This window comes from Pelophylax lessonae, assembly GCF_965119305.1.
Source record: "Pelophylax lessonae genome assembly, chromosome: 4".
Taxonomy (NCBI): Eukaryota; Metazoa; Chordata; class Amphibia; order Anura; family Ranidae; genus Pelophylax; species Pelophylax lessonae.
The window spans coordinates 591183993-591205996 of NC_138771.1; the positions used below are offsets into that span (position 1 = coordinate 591183993).

Consider the following 22004-nt stretch of genomic DNA (forward strand, 5'->3'; position numbering starts at 1 on the left):
TTTGATAGACGCGCGCTAGTATCATATGCCAAAAAACTGCAACCGTTATTTTATTTTCCAGGGCGTTTGCTTTCAGAAAATATGTAATGTTTGGGGGGAGGGGGTTCACCAATCTTCAGGCCTAAAATGTGCATTATAACGTGTGCAAAACCTGAAAAAACGGCCCTGGTAGTTAAGGCTGGCCATATGTTTTACAATTTTCCTTTAGATTTACCAAAACCATATGAGGTCAGACCTAGACACTTACAATTTGTATGCAGTCAGGAAGGCCCTCGCAATACATAGTTATAGAGCAGGCATCACTAAATGGCGGACCGCGGGCCAGGTCCGGCCCCAATCACTCTCTCAACCGGCCCGCAGCGGTCTCGCCATTTAGATGCCTGTTCTTCTCTCAGCTGTCACGCTTTCGCTTTCATCTTCACAGACCCAACTGCGGGAGGCAGGGACAGTTCTGGAGGGAGGGCGGAAGCTAAACAAGCCAGTGATTGGTTGCTAAGATAAAGGGCAGTCCAAGCAACCAATCACCAGTTTGCAGCTTCCGTCTTCTATTCAGAGCTACTGTGCCTCTCGTCCTCCTGTCTGTGTAAGGCAGGGGAAATGTGTGAAGATAGAGAGGTGATGTGTGGCGAGGACGGAGTAGGAGGAAGAATGGACTACAGCAGAACAAGGTGGAGTGTATAAATAGGTCACTATTTTTACAGCATTAGAAAACTATGATCACTGAGTGGGGAGAGATGTTGCAGTGATCACTGTGAAGGAGGTAGTAAGAAGTGATCACTGCTGCTGATTGATGGGAGATCAATGTCTGAACCTGTGTAAACCCTACATCTGGTGCCTGCTATGTCTGCTGTGTGTGATGGTTGCAGGAGACATTGAAAGGGATCAAAATGCTAACTAATTGTCAGCTTGCTATAGTGCTTTTTTTCTCCTATCTCAATCTTAAGTGCAGTCATTGTTTGCTGCCCCCTATTTTATGTTAAGGGGCACACTGATGGGCACAGCAAAATGTGTCCATCAGCATGCCCCTTAAAGTGGTTGTAAACCCCCAAGTAGTGTTTGTATCTAAAGGTAAGCCTATAATAAAGCTTACCTATAGGTACTGTAGATACTACTAAACTTGCACCGTTTGACGTTATCAGCACATGCGCTCTGAATGAACCCGTGTGCCCTGTGCCATGATTGGCGGCTCCCGGGCGCATGCACAGGAGTGACGTCCTCACTGCTCTGGCCAATCAGGTGGCCAGATGACGCGAACTCGGAAGTAAGACAGCTGAACATGTCAGCCATGTTACCAGTGAGCGAGCGGCGCTGCAGGGGCTTCGTTCTAAGGTAAGTATTTCATAATGAGCTAGTATGCGATGCATACTAGCTCATTATGCCTTTGTCTTCCAGGTTTTTTTTTTCTGAGGTTTACAACCTCTTTAACATAAAATGTACCCATCAGAGTGCCCCTTAACATAAAAAATGGGGCATGCTGATGGGCACATATTATGTAAGTGGGATTGCACTGATGGGCACATGTTAAGGGGGGCACTCTGATGAGGACACCTGAAGTAAGGGGGCACACTGATCTGAATACCGGATCTAAGGTGGCACTGTGATGGCCCCACCTGATGTAAGGGGGCACTCTTAAGAGGACACCTGATGTAAAGGAGCACTCTAACCTTATTCGATGGGTACAAATGATGTAAGGGGGCACTCTGATGATGGCACCTAATGTAAGGGGGCCTTATGATGAAGAAACCTGATGTAAGGGGGGCACTCTGATGGGGACATCTCATATAAGGGGGTACCCTGACAGTGGCAACTGTTTTATGGGGGGACCCAATGTAATGAATCACTCTGGTAGGGGCACCTGATGTAAGGGGGAACACTATTGGGGACAGTTACAGAGTATTACCAGAGCGTGTGGAGAAAACAGTAATAAAAGCATCATAGAGCGTGGCTGTGCCAAAAAAAAGGAAAGTAGAAGCGTACAATCTTTCATGGCACATGCTTGAGATTCGGACCTCGGCCAGAAGAAAATTTTAGTGACCGGACCTCCTTGAATTTTAATTCACTACCCCTGTTATAGAGGTTGTAAACCTCAGAATTAAAAAAAAAAAAAAAAACGAACACCTGAAAGATAAACACATAATGAGCTAGTATGCATCGCATGCTAGCTCATTATGAAATATTTACCTTAGAACGAAGCCCCGACCGCTCACCTCTCTCATGGGTGACATGTTCTTTCGCCCTTCTTCTGGGTTTGCGGCATCCGGCCATCTGATTGACGCGATGACATCACTCTCGCGCATGCACGAGCGGCAGTTTCTTCAGAGCGCATGCACCAGTGATGTCACTGGCTGCATGTAAGGTAAATATCTCCTAAACGGTACATGTTTTGGAGATATTTACAGTACCTATAGGTAAGTCTTATCATAGGCATACCTATAGGTACAAGTTGCAGAGGAGGGTTTACTTCCTCTTTAAGTGCTGGTTCACACATATGCAATGAGGGAACCCTGCGAATCCACAGCGGGTTCTCACATTACACTCGCCTCGCAGGCAGTTCACACTGCCATATGCCAATCGCTGGGGGTGTCAATACAAAGTTAACGACACCCCCAGATCAGTTCGCATATCGCAGTGCGAACTGTCAATTCGGACATGAATCGAATCGCATAGGTGTGAACACCCATGCGATCCGATTCTGGTGTGGACCCAAAAAAGAGTCCTGTGCGAGTTGTGTCCGAATGTGATGTGAATTCAGCCAATTTGCATCACACAGACATCGCATGTGATTTGCAGAACAGTGCGCTCCGAATCACATGCAATGTCTGTTATCGCATATATGTGAACGGCACTAAAATGTGCATTATAACGTGTGCAAAACCTGAAAAAACGGCCCTGGTAGTTAAGGCTGGCCATATGTTTTACAATTTTCCTTTAGATTTACCAAAACCATATAATATGAGGTCAAACGTTAACACAATTAATTTGTATGCAGTCAGGAAGGCCCTTGCACTACATAGTTAAATCTAAAGGAAATTGTATATTGTATGGCCAGCTTTAGTGGTTAAAAAGAAGTGCAAACAAAAACGTCAGATTTATCGTCTGAACAATATAATGGCAGAATGATGACATGAAACGGTTAATTAATTGCACTGCGAGGAAAGGGATCTGTCAACAGTCAGTGTTTGGCTTGGCTGTGGTCTGGCTTTCTTTAGAACTTTGCTCTGTGCCAGAGAAGACTTGTTTACATTCAGACAAGGACACTGCGAAAGGGGAAATCACCGTGTATGCAATCATTGCAATGTGAGCGCCGTGCACCAATCAGAGGCCCATCACAGTGCTGTACGCTCTGCACCAAAGACAATCGCAATGCACAATCTTTGGCGGAATTCTTTAAACTTGTGGTTGGGGGGGTAATAAAAATAGGCAGTTGAGATGCCATTTTACCACTCCCTTTTTGGCTGCAAAGAAAACCCGGATGGTGTTGTATACATGCCACAGCCGCATTGCTCCAAAAATAAAATCCTCCAATACTTTTGGCGGGCAGTGCCATCAATTGAATAGGGCAGCATGGTAACAGCGGTGCCGCAGTCTGTCCAGGATTAAACTGCCAATCAGAAAGCAACATATCGACGGGTGACCTGAAAGACAGCGAGGATCACTGTAGTAGTGGTGCCTATTAAAGTGATTCTCCACTTCCACAGGGATCCCACAAGTATGGCATAAGTATGATAATTTAACCACTTCAATACTGCGCATTTTTACCCCCTTCCTGCCAAGGGCAATTTTCAGCTTTCAGCGCTGTCACACTTTGAATGACAATTGCGCAGTCATGCAACACTGTACCCATATGACATTTTTATCACTTTTAGATAGAGCTCACCACTGTGTTCTTTATTTTTTGCTAAACAAATGAAAAAAGATCAAAAACTTTGAAAAAGTAAAACAATTTTCTTTGTTTCTGTTATAACATTTTGCAAAGTAATTTTTCTCCTTCACTCAGGTGCACTGATAAGGCTGCACAGATGGGCAATGATGAGGAAGCACTGATGTCCACTGATAAGCTGCACTGATGAGGCTGCACTGATGGGCACTGATGTCCACTGATAAGCTGCACTGATGAGGCTGCGCTGATGGGCACTGATAAGCTGCACTGATGAGGCTGCACTGATGTCCACTGATAAGCTGCACTGATGAGGCTGCACTGATGGGCACTGATGAGGCTGCACTGATGTCCACTGATAAGCTGCACTGATGGGCAATGATGAGGCTGCATTGATGGGCAATGATGAGGCTGCACTGATGTCCACTGATAAGCTGCACTGATGGGCAATGATGAGGCTGCACTGATGGGCAATGATGAGGCTGCACTGATGTCCACTGATAAGCTGCAATGATGAGGCTGCACTGATAGGCACTGATGAGGCTGCACTGATGTTCACTGATAAGCTGCACTGATGAGGCTGCACTGATGGGCAATGATGAGGCTGCATTGATGGGCAATGATGAGGCTGCACTGATGGGCAATGATGAGGCTGCACTGATGGTCCCTGAGAAGCTGCACTGATGGAGCTGCATTAATAATCAGTGCAAACAATGTGCTGACAGCCTTGCTGGTTATCGGCTCTCCTTTCCTCACACAAATACAGTGAGTGAGGAAAGGAATGCTGATAACCAGCAAGTCTGTTCATATGTGATCAGCTGTGATTGGACACAGCTGACCACATGGTAAATGGCTGCTGTGATTGGCTCTTTGCCTTGATCTGTGATCAGCTGTGTCCAAAGGACACAGCAGTCACAGATTGTGCCCGATATGTGCCCCAGAGGGTGCACGGGAGGCAGGGTTCTGGGAGCATGTCCATGGACGCCCTCCCAGAACTGGGGGACCGCGCTGTAGCCATCTTTCCGCTATAGCGTAGTGGACAAGAGATTACTCCCGGAATGGGCTGTAAAAAAATAAAAATGTTTGTGCAGAAGCATTGTCATGGTGGAGAATCCACTTTTTAGGCCAGATTTTCTGTCTTTTACTCTGAACCGATTCTCTTAACTTTTTTAAAATTTCCAGGTAACAATGTTGTTTACCATTGTACCATGAACTTTTAGTAAACTATCCCCTATCATACGGGGCCAAAGTTTACCAGCAGCCGTTTGTAAAAGCAAACAGTTCCTCCAGAACAGGTAACATAAGTAGCTTCCTTCAGCACAAAGTCAAACAAAACTGTTTAGTCCACAGTTCCAGCAAAACAAGGAAGTGCCTCAGAAAAGTAACACATAATACAGTATTTAAAAAGACTGCAAATTTTATTGATACAAAATAGGATTCCAAGAGGACATATAATAGCAACACTGTAAACATGTAATATAACCATTCTGTGCCACCAATGCATGGTATATTGGATATGGATCAACGTGTTTCGCCCAAAAGGGGGGCTTCTTCAGGATGCACTTTTCAGCGGTAAGTCTAATAGCTAATAAACAATACAGGCAGTGCATTAAATTCACATAATACATAAGCATATAGATATATCACATTTACAAAGCCAATCATGAATATAAACGAGAAAAAAAACACTATGACATATCTGGCAGGCCATGCCTGAGAAAAAAAAAAAAGATATGTGATAGTATTTTTTTACATTTTGTATGAATAACGTTTGTGGTCTTTTTATATACTGTATTATGTTATTTTTCTGAGGCACTTAAAAATCCCCTGTCATGGACCTTGGAATGCGGAGGTTTTCCTCCTTGAAATCGGTTACACAGTGGGGGGGTCTTCTGCTCTGTCTTAGGCTCCAGACGGCTCCATTGTTCTGTGTCTGGCTATTGTGTACATTAATTGCCCCCTGGGACCAATCCCTGCTGACACATTTTCAAGTCCTCATTTGCATGGCTAAGGAGGACCTGAAGGAGGACACCATGTACTTTACAATTGACCAATAGGAAAGCAGTTGTTGGGGGCGGGATTTTTCAAATTCTGTAAAAAGTGTGTTGTGTACTTCCAATAAAGGCCTTCCTGTTTGAACTTACATACAGCCTGCCTGGTGTTTGTTCTAATGGATTCCGAACGGCACATAGCTGTAGTTCGGATCCCGGAGACTTGGGTGAGCGAACCATCAGACGTTGCGATCTGCAAGCTGACTCACTAGTAGCAGAGGAGTGTCGGGAGAGCGGAAACAAGCAAGCAAGGGTCTCGTTACATCCCCTTTTCCCATAATCTCTTCTCGTGGGGAGATGTTAGGAATTGCCTTTAAGTTATCCCTTTAAAGCTCTCTCCTCTACTTCACAGCATATATCCAGATACGAAGATACAAAAATTGCGCTTTATCCTTCTAAAATTTTTATTGACTATTCTCTATGCTCTATGGTTGTGTAAGAAGAAGCTGGGTCATAACCAGGGGCCATAGAAGGAATCTTCCACCAAGGAGGACCACTGGGCATATTATGGAAATAACACCAGCCCACAAAGGGGAACGCAAGCTCTCTATGACAGTGATTCTCAACATTTTTTTAGCCAAGGCACCCTCTAATTTTATGAACAATCTCGAGGCACCCTAAACTATGGACCCCATTCTCAAAAGTAAAAAACGATTCTAATAGTTTACTTTTAAATATCACATCAACATCCACCCATGTAGGAATAGCCAATGTTAGAGGTGATTTATTCTTCCAAATCCAATACACTTACACACTGGTACTGACTAGTATTCCAATGTTTCTCTTCTCCCTCAGTGTTTCTCCATCACTCACCCAGAGAGGGGCAGGGGAGGGTCATTGGTTGTTAGGACATCTGCAGCTAGAAGGTTGTAATGGTGCACAATGAAAATCTGTGGCTTTGTGTTACTAAAAGGCAGGCTTCATCCACCTACTGGCTTGTATACAATTTTGGGGCAATTTTTAGGCATTTTGTCAAGGCACCCCTAAAGAAACCTCAAGGCACCCCGGTTGAAAAAGGCTGCTCTATGACCATACATGTCATGGAGATAAGGTGAGAGCACAGCTGGCGGAGTATTCACAAGGGTGTGAAGGATACAAGAACACTACGTGGTTTAAATAGACATTGAAGCACTATATGAAGACTGTTAAATCTTTAAGTTTATTGAATTGTGCCATTCCGATTTGATTTATCGCACTGCATATAAAAAAGTGCTATACCATATTTGAAAATCAGGGTTTGGAGGTTCTTCCCACCCTAAAACTCTTCACACGTCGAAATTTCAGACCCCTAATAAGGACTTATCAAACCAGAGAGTACTGGGAGTACTCAGCATTGTCTCTAAAACTGTCCACCTTAAAAGGACCCCGACTCAACTATTGAGGAAATGTGCCTGTTATCCAGGACACATTCCCGATGTCCTGTACAGCCCTTGTGATAAAAAAAACAAAAACATCAGCATGAGCGTACGAAGGTTTGCACTCTGTCCACATTTGCATCCGTCCTTTGCATTTTTGGCTGCCCACTTCTTGCCTCATGGTGGACATCTTACCGCAACTCCTTCATCTTTTCGCTGCCAGAGCTTTTTTTTGCGGTTTTTTTCACACGTTTAAAAAATAAGTTTAGCCCTAAAGATGATGTAAAACCCCCAAACATTATATATTTTCTGAAAGCAGATACCCTAGTGAATAAAATAGTGGTAGTTACAATTTTTTATGTCACAGGATATTACCGCAAAGGTCTAGGAAATGCAACGTTTCAGTGAAAAAACACACTAAAGTGAATTTTAGGGCAAACAAATGTAATAAATTACCCACATTTTTGGTAAAATATAAAAGACGAGGTTGCACCGAGAAAATAGATACCCAACATGCCAAACCTTAAATTTGTGTGCACCCGTGAAATAGCAAAAAACTTCAGTACCCTATATTTTCTATAGGCGACCCTTCAAAAGCCCCCTATAGGTATCAGTTGAGTGTTACAGAGGGGGGTTTGTGCTAAAATTATTACTCTCACTCTGGCGTGCATGGTGATATGTAACGTGTATCGCAATTGACGTTTTCACGCGTAGGTGCCCCCTACGCAGGTGTTTACATTTGTATCTGCGTATATGTGGAGTTGGGGGGGCCTCAAAATTTCTTTGGGAGGGATTTTATGTGCTTGGGTGTAACTTAATTTTTTTTTTTTTTTTTTTTATCACATAGGGGACAATGTGATGGTTTTAGTGACATGTTCTCTTTAATGAGACATGCAGGGTCTAAAAGAGGGTCCAAGACCAGGGTCCAGGGTCCAAGAAGAGAAGGCGAGTGAACGTGTGCATGCTCTTCTGTTTCCCCAAAAAACACTGGGACCCACCATCTCGCTCCCGGACCCGCAGATGGACAACTGGAGTCTCGTAAGCATGGAGGGGGGCAAGTGTGCGGGAGTGCGCCGGTGCCAGGGGGGGGTGTGAGAGCAATCCTTTTACCTGACAGGCAGGAGTCCACCTGTCAGTTTCACATACAATAGCCACCGGATTGTGTGTCATACCCCCACGACGTACGGACCTGGCAACAAAAGGGTTAAACCGTCTATGCCATTCAAACACAATTGATTTCTTCAAGGAATGTTCACCATAAGCCTTTTGTAGCAGAGCTAAAGTTTCACTCAAACTTTTGCCAAATTATACACAAAATTTGATGTTAATCCGCTGCTCCAGATTCATCCTACTCATTTTCCAACAGCGCTACGCACATACGTGTTATTTCTTCTACTTCTCTGTAAAGACTAAGTCAACTAGTCTGCGACCCAGGCAAGGGCAAGTTAGAAGATGTCAGAACACCCTGGAGTGCGAATGGCTGTGTGACTCACCACCATAGTGCTACACAGCGGACATTCCATGAATTAAATTGTCACACCTCCTATACTTACACTGGTCCATATTTGGCCATATAACTATTCCAAAACAACATACCTGGAGTTCAGCACCAAGGTATCAAGGCCGAGTTTACATGTATCCGTGTTTGCATTTGTTACCATCCGTTGTAGAGCACTTAGATGTATTGTAATTTAATTTTTAGGGCTTGTTCAAACTAGGTATGATCTCTAAAGAGCATTCCGCGTACAGATCAGTCTTCAGAAAGCATTTGACAGCTTTAACCTCCTGCCGACCGCCCTATAGCAGTTTTACTCCTACAATATATATTTGATCCTGCACTTTTGGGTAGGGGACGTAAATGCTCGTCACCGGCGGGTGTCATTATGCACAGCGGGAGCCAATTGGCGGGTACTTTGGACTCGATGTCCGCCATCAACCGCCGATCATCCTGCAGAGAGGCAGAATGGCAGTCCGCCTATGTAAACAAGGCAGATGCCGTTCTGTCAGTAGGGAAGGCATGGATCCTGTGTCTCTGCAAGGCATGGATCCATGTCTTCCCCTAGTAAAAAAACCTTTTACACCATACCAAAACACAAGCTAAGCAGACAGTTAACTCTTTGATTGCCCCTGATGTTAATCCCTTCCCAGCCAGTGTCTTTAGTACAGTGACAGTGCATATTTTTAGCACTGATCTCTGTATTGGTGTCACTGGTCCCCATAAAAGTGTCAAGTTAGTGTCCAATTTATCCACCACAATATTGCAGTTCTGCTATAAGTCGCTGATCACCGCCATTACTAGTACTGCAGACTCAATGTATTGCCGGCACCCTCCAGCACAGAAAAAGGATTGGCAGTCTGCCTGGGTAAACAAGGCAGATTGCCGTTCTGTCAGGAGGGAAGGCATGGATCCTGTGTCTCTGCAAAGCATGGATCCATGTCTTCCCCTAGTAAAAAGCACCTCCTACACTGTACAAAAACACTGGCTAGGCAGACAGTTAACCCTTTAAATGCCCCTGATGTTAATCCCTTCCCAGCCAATGTCTTTAGTACAGTCACAGTGCATATTTTTTTTTTTTACCACTGGTCCTCAAAAAAATGTCAGTTAGTGTCTGAATGTCCGCTGCAATATTGTGGTCCTGCTATAAGTCACTGATCGCCGCCATTACTAGTAAAAAAGAAATTAATAACAATTCCATAAATATATCCCATAGATTGTAGACACGATAACTTTTGCGCAAACCAATCAAGATACACTTATTGGGATTTTTTTTTACCAAAACTATGTAGCAGAATACATATTGGCCTAGATTGATGAAGACATTTGATTTTTTTATGTTTTATAGCAGAAAGTAAAAAATAATGTTTTTTTTTTTTTTTTAATTTTCTTCCTTTTTTGTTTTTAGCGCAAAAAAAAAAAAAAAAAGCAGACATGATCAAATACCACCAGAAGAAAGCTCTTTTTTTTTTTTTTCTATTCTTTTTATTTGCGTACAGTGTCACATGATCGCGCAATTGTAAGTTAAAGTAAAAAAATGGCCTGGTCAAATGGGGGGTAAATCTTCCGGAGCTGAAGTGGTTAAGCTTTAACCCCTTGCACCCTGCACTAGCCCGTCACAACCTTACTGACCCGTTACTAACCCTCAGCTGCCAGTGTGAATGAAAGAAAACTTAGATCTCCTCACTATTTGCTGTATCTACAGGACAGGTGCGGGTGGGAAATCTCTTGAATGGGACACAGATGACAATAAAAACCCAGAAGGAATAAAAATAGTTGGTTAGGTATATAGAATATTTATTTTCAGACGTAACAAGGGGAACTAACATTTGGGTAAGAAAAAAAAGGCTGCTCCTCCACATTAGAGACAAATGGTGTCGCAAGAGATTCTGACGTTTCCTTCCCCAGAACTTCTGAGTCATGATAGCAAAACTATCATGATAAAGAATCACACCAGAAACGAACTTCTTTCTCCGAAACTGACAAGTGCCATCTATGACTGACAGATGAGGAAGTAGAAATGACGTGGCCAGGAAATGTGGATCGCTGATAGCAGATGTGTACATGGTTAGATATCACAGATAAGAGCAATGGTGAAGATGCAGGGGTTGATTTACTAAAGGCAAATAGACTGTGCACTTTGCAAAGTGCAGTTGCTGCAAAGCTTAGTAAATGAGGTGAAGCTTCACCTTGCAAAGAATACCCAATCACATGCAAGGAAAAACAAAAAAAAACAGCATTTTTGCTTGCATATGATTGGATGATGGAAGTCAGCAGAGCTTCTGCTCATTTACTAAGTTTTGCAAAGTGCACAGTCTATTTGCCTTTAGTAAATCAATTGTGTCATCCGGTCCGTATGTCCGTATATCATCCCATCCGTTTGCGGATGATATATGGACATAATGTATGTCTATGGGATTGCGGATGTCAGCGGATGACACCGCTGACATCCGATTTTGCGTCCTTTCCGTTTTTTAAACGGAAGAAAAAATAGGGTTCTGTTCCATTCCAAAAAACCGAACAGAACTGAAAGGACACAAATCGGATGTCAACGGATGGTCATCCGCTGACATCCGCAATCCCATTGACATGCATTATGTCCATATATCACCCGCAAACGGATGGGGTGATATACGGACATACGGAACGCCCGTGTGAAAGAGCCCTAAGTGCCGGTTCACACTTCCGCGTGTGCGGCGATCGCATATAATATCGGAGCGCACTGCTCCTTCATTACATGCGATCGGATGTGCAGTGCGAATACAGCCATACACTTTGTATGGCTAAATTCGCACTGCATCCGCACAAAAGTCGCACATTTTTTCAGCCGCATCAGGATCGGATCGCACACTGGTTCACACTTGTGCGATCCAATTCTGTGCGAACTGTAAGATCGCACTGCGATATGCGATCAAACTGGGGGTGTCGTTAACATTTCATTGACACCCCCAGCGTATCGCATATGGCAGTGTGAACTGCCAGATGTGCGTTTGCGATGCGGGAACAGGCTGCAAATTCGCAGCCTTCCCGCATCGCACAAGTGTGACCCGGCACTAAGTGTCAGTATATAATACTCTTGTTGATTGTGTGGCAAGTATACGCTCAAAAAAGTGTAACAGAAAGAGGTTGATTTACTAAAGGCAAATATACCGTGCACTTTAACTACTTGCCGCCCGCCACAGTTTAACTGCGGTAGGCTGGCTCAGCTGCGCGAACCGACATAGTACTATGTCGGTTGCGCGCGTGGTGCTGGGGGGCGAGCGTGCGCTACCGGCGGTGTGCTCCCGTCCCCACTAGGCAGCGGGGATGCCGAGGCAAGTTGCTGACGGCACCGATTGCTGCCGGCCACCCACGATCGTTCCCCGCTGAGAGAGAAAGACGGTTTGCTGTTGTAAACACAGCCTACCGTCCTTCTCCCTGGAATGATCACAGAGTGCCTGTGATCCTTCTAAATAGGATCACATGTCTCCATGGTTATTTCACAAGCTCCTCCCCCCACAGGTAATAAACACTCCCCTGAGCTAACATTTAACCCTTTCATTGCCCAGTAGGTTAACCCCTTCCCTGCCAGTGTCATTAGTATAGTAACAGTGCATAGTTTTAGCACTGATTACAGTAGTAATGTCACTGGTCCCCCCAAAAGTGTCAAAAATGTACGTTTGGGGTCCGATCTGTCCGCCACAATGTCGCAGTCCCACTAAAAATCGCAGATCACCGCCATTACTAGTAAAAAAAAAATAAAATAAAATAGAAATGACATAAATCTTTCCCCTCGTTTGTAGACGTGATAACTTTTGTCAAAATACACTTATTGCGATTTTTTTTAACCAAAAATATGTAGCGGAATACAAATTGGCGTAAAAGGTTGGAAAAATGTGATTTATACTTTTTTTTTTTTTTTTTTTTGGGAATGTTATTTAGCAGAATGTGAAAAATATTGTTTTTTTTTTCCAGAATTGTTCCTCTATTTTTATTTAAAACGCAAAAAAAAAAAAAAATCGCACAGGTGATCAAATACCACCAAAAGAAATCTTTATTTGTGGGGGAAAAAAGGACATAGATTTTATTTGGGTACAGTGTCGCACGACCGCACAATTTTCCATTAAAGTAACGCTGTGCCAAATCGCAAAAAAACGGCCTGGTCATTAAAGGTGGCAAATCCTTCCGGTCCAGAATCGGTTAAAGAGGAGTTCCGCCCCCCACGAAAATATTAAAAGTCAGCAGCTACAAATACTGCAGCAGCTGACTTTTAGGACTTACTTGTCCAGAGTTCCCGCGATGTTGGCATCCGAAGCCAATTTTCGGATCGGCTCTCGGGTGCTGCCGCTGCCATTCAAGGTGAGGGAAACCGGCAGTGGAGCCTTTCGTTCCCTACTTCGTATGCGTGAATCGCGCTGCACTTTCTAATTGGCCCTTGGGAGGGGGAAGGAGGAGACGGGCTGGACCTCCAAGGGAGCGCGGCGTCGCAGTGTTGTCTCCCAGAAGTGGGGAAGCGTACCTGCCAAAAACAGGGACCTGTCCCCCCCCCCCCCCCTCTGAAAGGTGCCAAATGTGGCACTGGAGGGGGGGAGGGAGGAAGCATATAAGGAGAAGTTCCACTTTTGGGTGGAACTCTGCATTAAAGTGATTGTAAAGTAGGGCTGGGCGATAAAACGATACCGATAGGTATCGCGATAGTCCCGTGCTCGATAGCAATAAGAAAACTTGAACGATAAATCGAAAAGTCCGCTCCGACGGGTTTAAACTTTTAAAAACGCGCCGCCGCCGCTCGGGAGAGGCCGAGAATAGCCGAAATTACACGAGCGGTGGCGGCGGGTGCGCAATGACGTATCGGCGCCGGGCGGCGCCATTTTTAAAACGAAGGCGCCTCTGGAACAGGTAAGTGAAACAGCTTCACTACCTGCCGTTATGCAGGGCTGCGGGCACACTACAAGGGATGCAGTGCTGCGGGCATGGTCTACCTGTACCATGCCCACAGCACTGCATCTCCCGTAGTATGCCCACAACCCCGGATCCTCTTGTACCATGCCAGTACCCTGCATTCTCCTGCACCATGCCAGTACCCTGCATTCTCCTGCACTATGCCAGTCACCCTGCATTCTCCTGCACCATGCCAGTCACCCTGCATTCTCCTGCACCATGCCAGTCACCCTGCATTCTCCTGCACCATGCCTGCCACCCTGCATTCTCCTGCACCATGCCAGTCACCCTGCATTCTCCTGCACCATGCCAGTCACCCTGCATTCTCCTGCACCATGCCAGTCACCCTGCATTCTCCTGCACCATGCCAGTCACCCTGCATTCTCCTGCACCATGCCAGTCACCCTGCATTCTCCTGCACCTTGCCAGTCACCCTGCATTCTCCTGCACCATGCCTGCCACCCTGCATTCTCCTGCACCATGCCAGTCACCCTGCATTCTCCTGCACCATGCCTGCCACCCTGCATTCTCCTGCACCATGCCAGTCACCCTGCATTCTCCTGCACCATGCCAGTCACCCTGCATTCTCCTGCACCATGCCAGTCACCCTGCATTCTCCTGCACCATGCCAGTCACCCTGAATTCTCCTGCACCATGCCAGTCACCCTGCATTCTCCTGCACCATGCCAGTCACCCTGCATTCTCCTGCACCATGCCAGTACCCTGCATTCTCCTGCACCATGCCAGTACCCTGCATTCTCCTGCACCATGCCCGCCGCCCTGCATTCTCACCCTAGGGTCCTTATTTTAAATGGGTAATAAAAAATATCAATATATATCGATATCGACCGATATGAAACACTGATATCGTGATACAGTTTTCAGCCATATCGCCCAGCCCTATTGTAAAGTCTGTTTTTTTTTAAAGGACCTCCACCCCAATTGAGTCACATATACTGCCACTAGTGGGTGCGTCTATAGGCAAATCCAGGAAAGGCAAAACAAAATGCTCCTTGGGTATATACGTATATCACACTGTTATAACATTTCGTTTTGCCTTTCTTGGATTTGCTTACAGACGCTTTGCATTTTATAACTTTATATATCTTCTCTCTGCAAATGACACGAACACTGACTTCTCTGCTTCCATCTTCACCCCTTCTGCTAATATATCAGAATATCTGCTATATACACCTTATATATCAATGTTCTATCTGGGGTGGACTTATTGGTCTAAGTGCTATAGTTGACTGCCTAGATATACAGCTCATAAAATTAGAATATCATCAGAAAGTTATTTTATTTCAGTAATTCAATTCAAAAAGTGAAAATTAGAATATTACATAAGACCAATAAAAAAAAAAGGATTTTTAATACAGAAATGTTGGCTTACTGAAAAGTATGTCCATGTACAGTATAGTATGCACTCAATGCATGGTCAGGGCTTCTTTTGCATGAATACCTGCATCAATGTAGCGTGGCATGGAGGCGATCAGCCTGTGGCACTGCTAAGATGTTATGGAAGCCCAGGTTACTTTGATAGCGGCCTTCAGCTTGTCTGCATTGCTGGGTCTGGTATCTCTCATCTTCCTCTTGACAATACCCCACAGTATGGGGTTTGGGTCAGAGGAGTTTGCTGGCCAACCAAGCACAGTGATATTACGATCATTAACCACTTCCATACCGCGTCATTGTAAAATGACGCCGGCAGGAAGCTTTTGTCGATCCGGGCCAACGTTATATATGACGGTGGCCCGGTCTCGCCGCTACTGCGCACCCCCGGGGGTTCCGGGATGAGGCTCGTCCCGCGGACATAGCCCATCCCCGATCAAGGTAAACAGCCAATGAAAATTGTCTGTTTACCACGTGATCGGCTGTGTCAATCACATCTGATCACATGAGCGGCTCCAGCATGAGTCGCTCGTTCTCTCTGCAATGCGCGCCCCCGCGACGATCGGGGACAAGGCTCGTCCCTCTGACAGAGCCCATCCCCGATCTAGGTAAAGAGCCAATGAAATTGGCTTTTTACCACGTGACCGGCTGTCAATAACAGCCAGTTACAGAATGTCAACAAACGTTTTGATGATATTCTAATTTTATGAGATACGCCTGTATAACTACATTTGTCCTCTATGTTTTGCCCCCAGCTCCTAGAGGCTCATATGGCATGTCATTAACCAATAGGACGCTGTTATCCAGATTGAGTTCAAGGGCCAACAATATTGTCAACCCATCGCTGGGATACATTTTTGTAACTAATAAAGCTTCATATACTTTTTACAAGCTAAACTGCTATGGCGTCTTTATTACCCACTTCTATCAGTCTGTTCTATACTGCGGATTCCTTGCAGCTATAGTATATTCAGATATACACCTTCACCACATTTTTGGTGAGACGGTGAGCGTTGCAAACTTTCACTTCCCTTTGCCCTTGTGGCTTCCATACTTTCACCTTCGTCCCTTTCCTGCTCTGTAGTCACTCTATGCAAGCCAAAAACTAAGCACCCTCCTTGTTCTGTATGCACCCGATACAAGCCAGCAACTAAGTACCCTTCCTGCTCTGTAGTCACCTGATACAAGCCAGTAACTGTACCCTTCCTGCTCTGTAGTCACCCAATACAAGCCAGCAACTAAGTACCCTTCCTGCTCTGTAGCCACATGATACAAGCCAGTAACTAAGTACCCTTCCTGCTCTGTAGCCACCCAATACAAGCTGGCATCTAAGCACCCTTCCTGCTCTGTAGTTACCCTATACAAGCCGGAAACTAAGTACCCTCCTTTTTCTGTAGTCACCCAATGCAATCTGACACCTGAGTGCCCCTCTTACTCTGTAGTCATCCTATACAATTTGGCACCAAAGTGCCCTTCTTACTCAACGGTCACCCTATACAATCCAGCAACTAAGCACCCTCCCTGTCCTGTAAGCACCCCATACAAGCTGGCAACAAAGCACCCCTCCTCCTCCTTGTTCAGTAGTCACCCTATACAAGTTGGCACCTAAGCACCCCTCCTGCTGTGTAGGCGCACGCTCCCTGCTACATAGACACCCAATATATGACCAGTACCTAAGTACTTACTATACTCAGTAGGCACCCAATAGAAGCCTGTACGCCTCCTGTTCCATAATCCCTCTATAGAAGCCTGCACCACTCCTGCTTCATGGCCCCCCTATAGAAGCCTGTACCGCAACTGCTCCATAGCCCCCCTATAAAAGCCGGAACCCTCCTGCTCTATAGTTCTCCTATAGAAACCTGCATTCCTCCTGCTCCAAAGCCCCCCTATAGAAGCTGGCACCCCTCCTGCTTCATAGTTCCCCTATAGAACCTGGCACCCCTCCTAATACAAAGCCCCCCCTATAGAAGCCTGTACCCCTCCTGCTCCATAGTCCCCCTATAGAAGCCTGCACCCCTCCTGCTCCATAGTCCCCCTATAGAAGCCTGCACCCCTCCTGCTCCATAGTCCCCCTATAGAAGCCTGCACCCCTCCTTCTTCATAGCCCCCTATAGAAGCCGGAACCCCTCCTTCTTCATAGCCCCCTATAGAAGCCGGAACCCCTCCTTCTTCATAGCCCCCTAAAGAAGCCGGGAACCCGTCCTGCTTCATAGCCCCCTATAGACGCCTGCACTCCTCCTGCTCCATAGCCCCCAATAGAAGCCAAAACCCCTCCTGCTCCATAGTTTCCCCTATAGAAGCCTGCACCCCCCCCCTGCTCCATATTGCCCCTATAGAAGCCGGCATCTGCACCCCCTTCTCCTCCTCGGTAATCAGAAAATGCGCAATGCTTGTATAACGGACAGATGGTGACGTCCCGAGCCCCCCTTATTCTGAGTGGCGCCCCGTCACACGCTGCCCAGGGTCGGGACAGGGGTTGCAGTGCGCCGGGTTACAAAGCCCCCCATGCCCTGCAGTGTCAGAGGGCTCCTCACTACACATGCATGGACGGGCGCACGCTGACGCAGTCCTCAGGACGCAACAAAATGCAGAATGTCGCAAGACTTGGCACAAACTCTGCAGATGTTGCAGAAGTACAACTCCCAGCATGCCCCGATCACCCTGAGCTGCCAGGGCTGGCCGGGCCTTGTGGTTCACCAACACCCGATGGGCTCCATCCCCTCCCCCATCCCGGGCACACACCCACCTCCAGCTCCTCCGCCAGACTCCCCTGCATGATGGCGGCGCCGAGTACCGGGACCGATCCGTCCGCTGATCACCGTCCGACTGACTGTTCCGGGTCCGCCCGCCAGAGGAGGGCCGGGGGGAGGAGGGGGGAGGCGGTGTGTGACCGATCCTCCTCCGGGGACTGTCATCCTCATCCCCGGCTTCACTCTACATCCCCCATCTCTATGTCTGTCATCCTCACCCCCGGCTTCACCCTACAGCCCCCATCTCTATGCCTGTCATACTCATCCCCGGCTTCACTCTACTGCCCCCATCTCTGTGCCTGTCATCCTCATCCCCAGCTTCACTCTCCAATCACAGCCCCCATCTCTATGGCTGTCATCCTCATCCCCTGCACAGACTGCACCTTACAGCCCCCATCTCTATGCCTGTCATCCTCATCCCCGGCTTCACCCTACAGCCCCCATCTCTATGGCTGTCATCCTCATCCCCGGCTTCACTCTACAGCCCCCATCTCTATGCCTGTCATCCTCATCCCCGGCTTCACCCTACAGCCCCCATCTCTATGGCTGTCATCCTCATCCCCGGCTTCACTCTACAGCCCCCATCTCTATGCCTGTCATCCTCATCCCCGGCTTCACTCTACAGCCCCCATCTCTATGGCTGTCATCCTCATCCCCGGCTTCACCCTACAGCCCCCATCTCTATGCCTGTCATCCTCATCCCCGGCTTCACTCTACAATCACAGCCCCCATCTCTATGGCTGTCATCCTCATCCCCGGCTTCACTCTACTGCCCCCATCTCTGTGCCTGTCATCCTCATCCTCAGCTTCACTCTCCAATCACAGCCCCCATCTCTATGGCTGTCATCCTCATCCCCTGCACAGACTGCACCTTACAGCCCCCATCTCTATGCCTGTCATCCTCATCCCCGGCTTCACCCTACAGCCCCCATCTCTATGGCTGTCATCCTCATCCCCGGCTTCACTCTACAGCCCCCATCTCTATGCCTGTCATCCTCATCCCCGGCTTCACCCTACAGCCCCCATCTCTATGGCTGTCATCCTCATCCCCGGCTTCACTCTACAGCCCCCATCTCTATGCCTGTCATCCTCATCCCCGGCTTCACTCTACAGCCCCCATCTCTATGGCTGTCATCCTCATCCCCGGCTTCACCCTACAGCCCCCATCTCTATGCCTGTCATCCTCATCCCCGGCTTCACTCTACAATCACAGCCCCCATCTCTATGGCTGTCATCCTCATCCCCAGCTTCACTCTACTGCCCCCATCTCTATGCCTGTCATCCTCATCCCCGGCTTCACCCTACAGCCCCCATCTCTATGCCTGTCATCCTCATCCCCGGCTTCACCCTACAGCCCCCATCTCTATGCCTGTCATCCTCATCCCCGGCTTCACCCTACAGCCCCCATCTCTATGGCTGTCATCCTCATCCCCGGCTTCACTCTCCAATCACAGCCCCCATCTCTATGCCTGTCATCCTCATCCCCAGCTTCACTCTACTGCCCCCATCTCTATGCCTGTCATCCTCATCCCCGGCTTCACCCTACAGCCCCCATCTCTATGCCTGTCATCCTCATCCCCGGCTTCATTCTCCAATTTCAGCCCCCATCTCCATGCCTGTCATCCTCATCCCCGGCTTCACCCTACAGCCCCCATCTCTATGGCTGTCATCCTCATCCCCGGCTTCACTCTACAGCCCCCATCTCTATGTCTGTCATCCTCACCCCCGGCTTCACCCTACAGCCCCCATCTCTATGCCTGTCATACTCATCCCCGGCTTCACTCTACTGCCCCCATCTCTGTGCCTGTCATCCTCATCCCCAGCTTCACTCTCCAATCACAGCCCCCATCTCTATGGCTGTCATCCTCATCCCCTGCACAGACTGCACCTTACAGCCCCCATCTCTATGCCTGTCATCCTCATCCCCGGCTTCACCCTACAGCCCCCATCTCTATGGCTGTCATCCTCATCCCCGGCTTCACTCTACAGCCCCCATCTCTATGTCTGTCATCCTCACCCCCGGCTTCACCCTACAGCCCCCATCTCTATGCCTGTCATACTCATCCCCGGCTTCACTCTACTGCCCCCATCTCTGTGCCTGTCATCCTCATCCTCAGCTTCACTCTCCAATCACAGCCCCCATCTCTATGGCTGTCATCCTCATCCCCTGCACAGACTGCACCTTACAGCCCCCATCTCTATGCCTGTCATCCTCATCCCCGGCTTCACCCTACAGCCCCCATCTCTATGGCTGTCATCCTCATCCCCGGCTTCACTCTACAGCCCCCATCTCTATGCCTGTCATCCTCATCCCCGGCTTCACTCTACAGCCCCCATCTCTATGGCTGTCATCCTCATCCCCGGCTTCACCCTACAGCCCCCATCTCTATGCCTGTCATCCTCATCCCCGGCTTCACTCTACAATCACAGCCCCCATCTCTATGGCTGTCATCCTCATCCCCAGCTTCACTCTACTGCCCCCATCTCTATGCCTGTCATCCTCATCCCCGGCTTCACCCTACAGCCCCCATCTCTATGCCTGTCATCCTCATCCCCGGCTTCACCCTACAGCCCCCATCTCTATGCCTGTCATCCTCATCCCCGGCTTCACCCTACAGCCCCCATCTCTATGGCTGTCATCCTCATCCCCGGCTTCACTCTCCAATCACAGCCCCCATCTCTATGCCTGTCATCCTCATCCCCAGCTTCACTCTACTGCCCCCATCTCTATGCCTGTCATCCTCATCCCCGGCTTCACCCTACAGCCCCCATCTCTATGCCTGTCATCCTCATCCCCGGCTTCATTCTCCAATTTCAGCCCCCATCTCCATGCCTGTCATCCTCATCCCCGGCTTCACTCTACAGCCCCCATCTCTATGCCTGTCATCCTCATCCCCGGCTTCACTCTCCAATCACAGCCCCCATCTCTATGCCTGTCATCCTCATCCCCGGCACAGGCTGCACCTTACAGCCCCCATCTCTATGCCTGTCATCCTCATCCCCGGCTTCACTCTCCAATCACAGCCCCCATCTCTATGCCTGTCATCCTCATCCCCAGCTTCACTCTCCAATCACAGCCCCCATCTCTATGGCTGTCATCCTCATCCCCGGCTTCACTCCAATCACAGGCTGCATCTCTATGGCTGTCATCCTTATCCCCGGCTTCACTCTCCAATCACAGCCCCATCTCTATGCCTGTCATCCTCATCCCCGGCTTCACTCCAATCACAGGCTGCATCTCTATGGCTGTCATCCTTATCCCCGGCTTCACTCTCCAATCACAGCCCCCATCTCTATGCCTGTCATCCTCATCCCCGGCTTCACTCCAATCACAGGCTGCACCTTACAGCCCCCATCTCTATGGCTCTCATCCTCATCCCCGGCTTCACTCTCCAATCACAGGCTGCACCTTACAGCTCCCATCTCTATGCCTGTCATCCTCATCCCCGGCTTCACTCTCCAATTACAGCCCCCATCTCTGTGCCTGTCATCCTCATCCCTGGCTTCACTCTCCAATCACAGGCTGCATCCTACATCCCCCATCTCTATGCCTGTCATCCTCATCCCCGGCTCCACTCTCCAATCACAGGCTGCACCTTACAGCCCCCATCTCTATGGCTGTCATCCTCATCCCCGGCACAGGCTGCACCTTACAGCCCCCATCTCTATGCCTGTCATCCTCATCCCCGGCTTCACTCTCCAATTACAGCCCCCATCTCTATGCCTGTCCTATAAGCTGCACCAACGCATGGCACACTCTGCGTCACCGCGCCGCTCTCATGCACCAATATATCACATGGCACACACCGCGTCCTCCAATGTATCATATCACATGGCACACACTGCGTCCTCCAATGCACCGTTATATGGCATGGCACATGCCGCGTCCTCCCATGCATCGTTATATCGCATAGCACATGCCGCGTCCTCCAATGTATCGTTATATTGCATGGCACACGTCACCTGACCGCGTCTTCCCATGCATCGTTATATCACATGGCACACACCAGGTCCTCTAATGCATCGTTATATCGCATGACACACGCCAGGTCCTCCATTGCATCGTTACAATGCATTGCACACGGTGCGTGACCGCGCCCTCCCATGCATCGATATATATCGCATGGCACACGCCGCGTGACCACGTCCTTCCATGCATCGTTA

General features: G+C 48.0%; 1 protein-coding gene across 1 annotated transcript in view; it reads right to left on the minus strand.

Moving 5' to 3' along the window:
* SHFL (shiftless antiviral inhibitor of ribosomal frameshifting) overlaps positions 1 to 17949 on the minus strand; it is a 70581-nt gene extending 52632 nt beyond the window's left edge. Inside the window, exon 1 of the mRNA XM_082255484.1 lies at positions 17837 to 17949. Within this exon, the coding sequence (XP_082111610.1) occupies positions 17837 to 17866 (30 nt within the window). The 5' untranslated portion in view covers positions 17867 to 17949. The remainder of the gene's footprint in view (positions 1 to 17836) is intronic.
* Positions 17950 to 22004: the final 4055 nt, after the last annotated feature.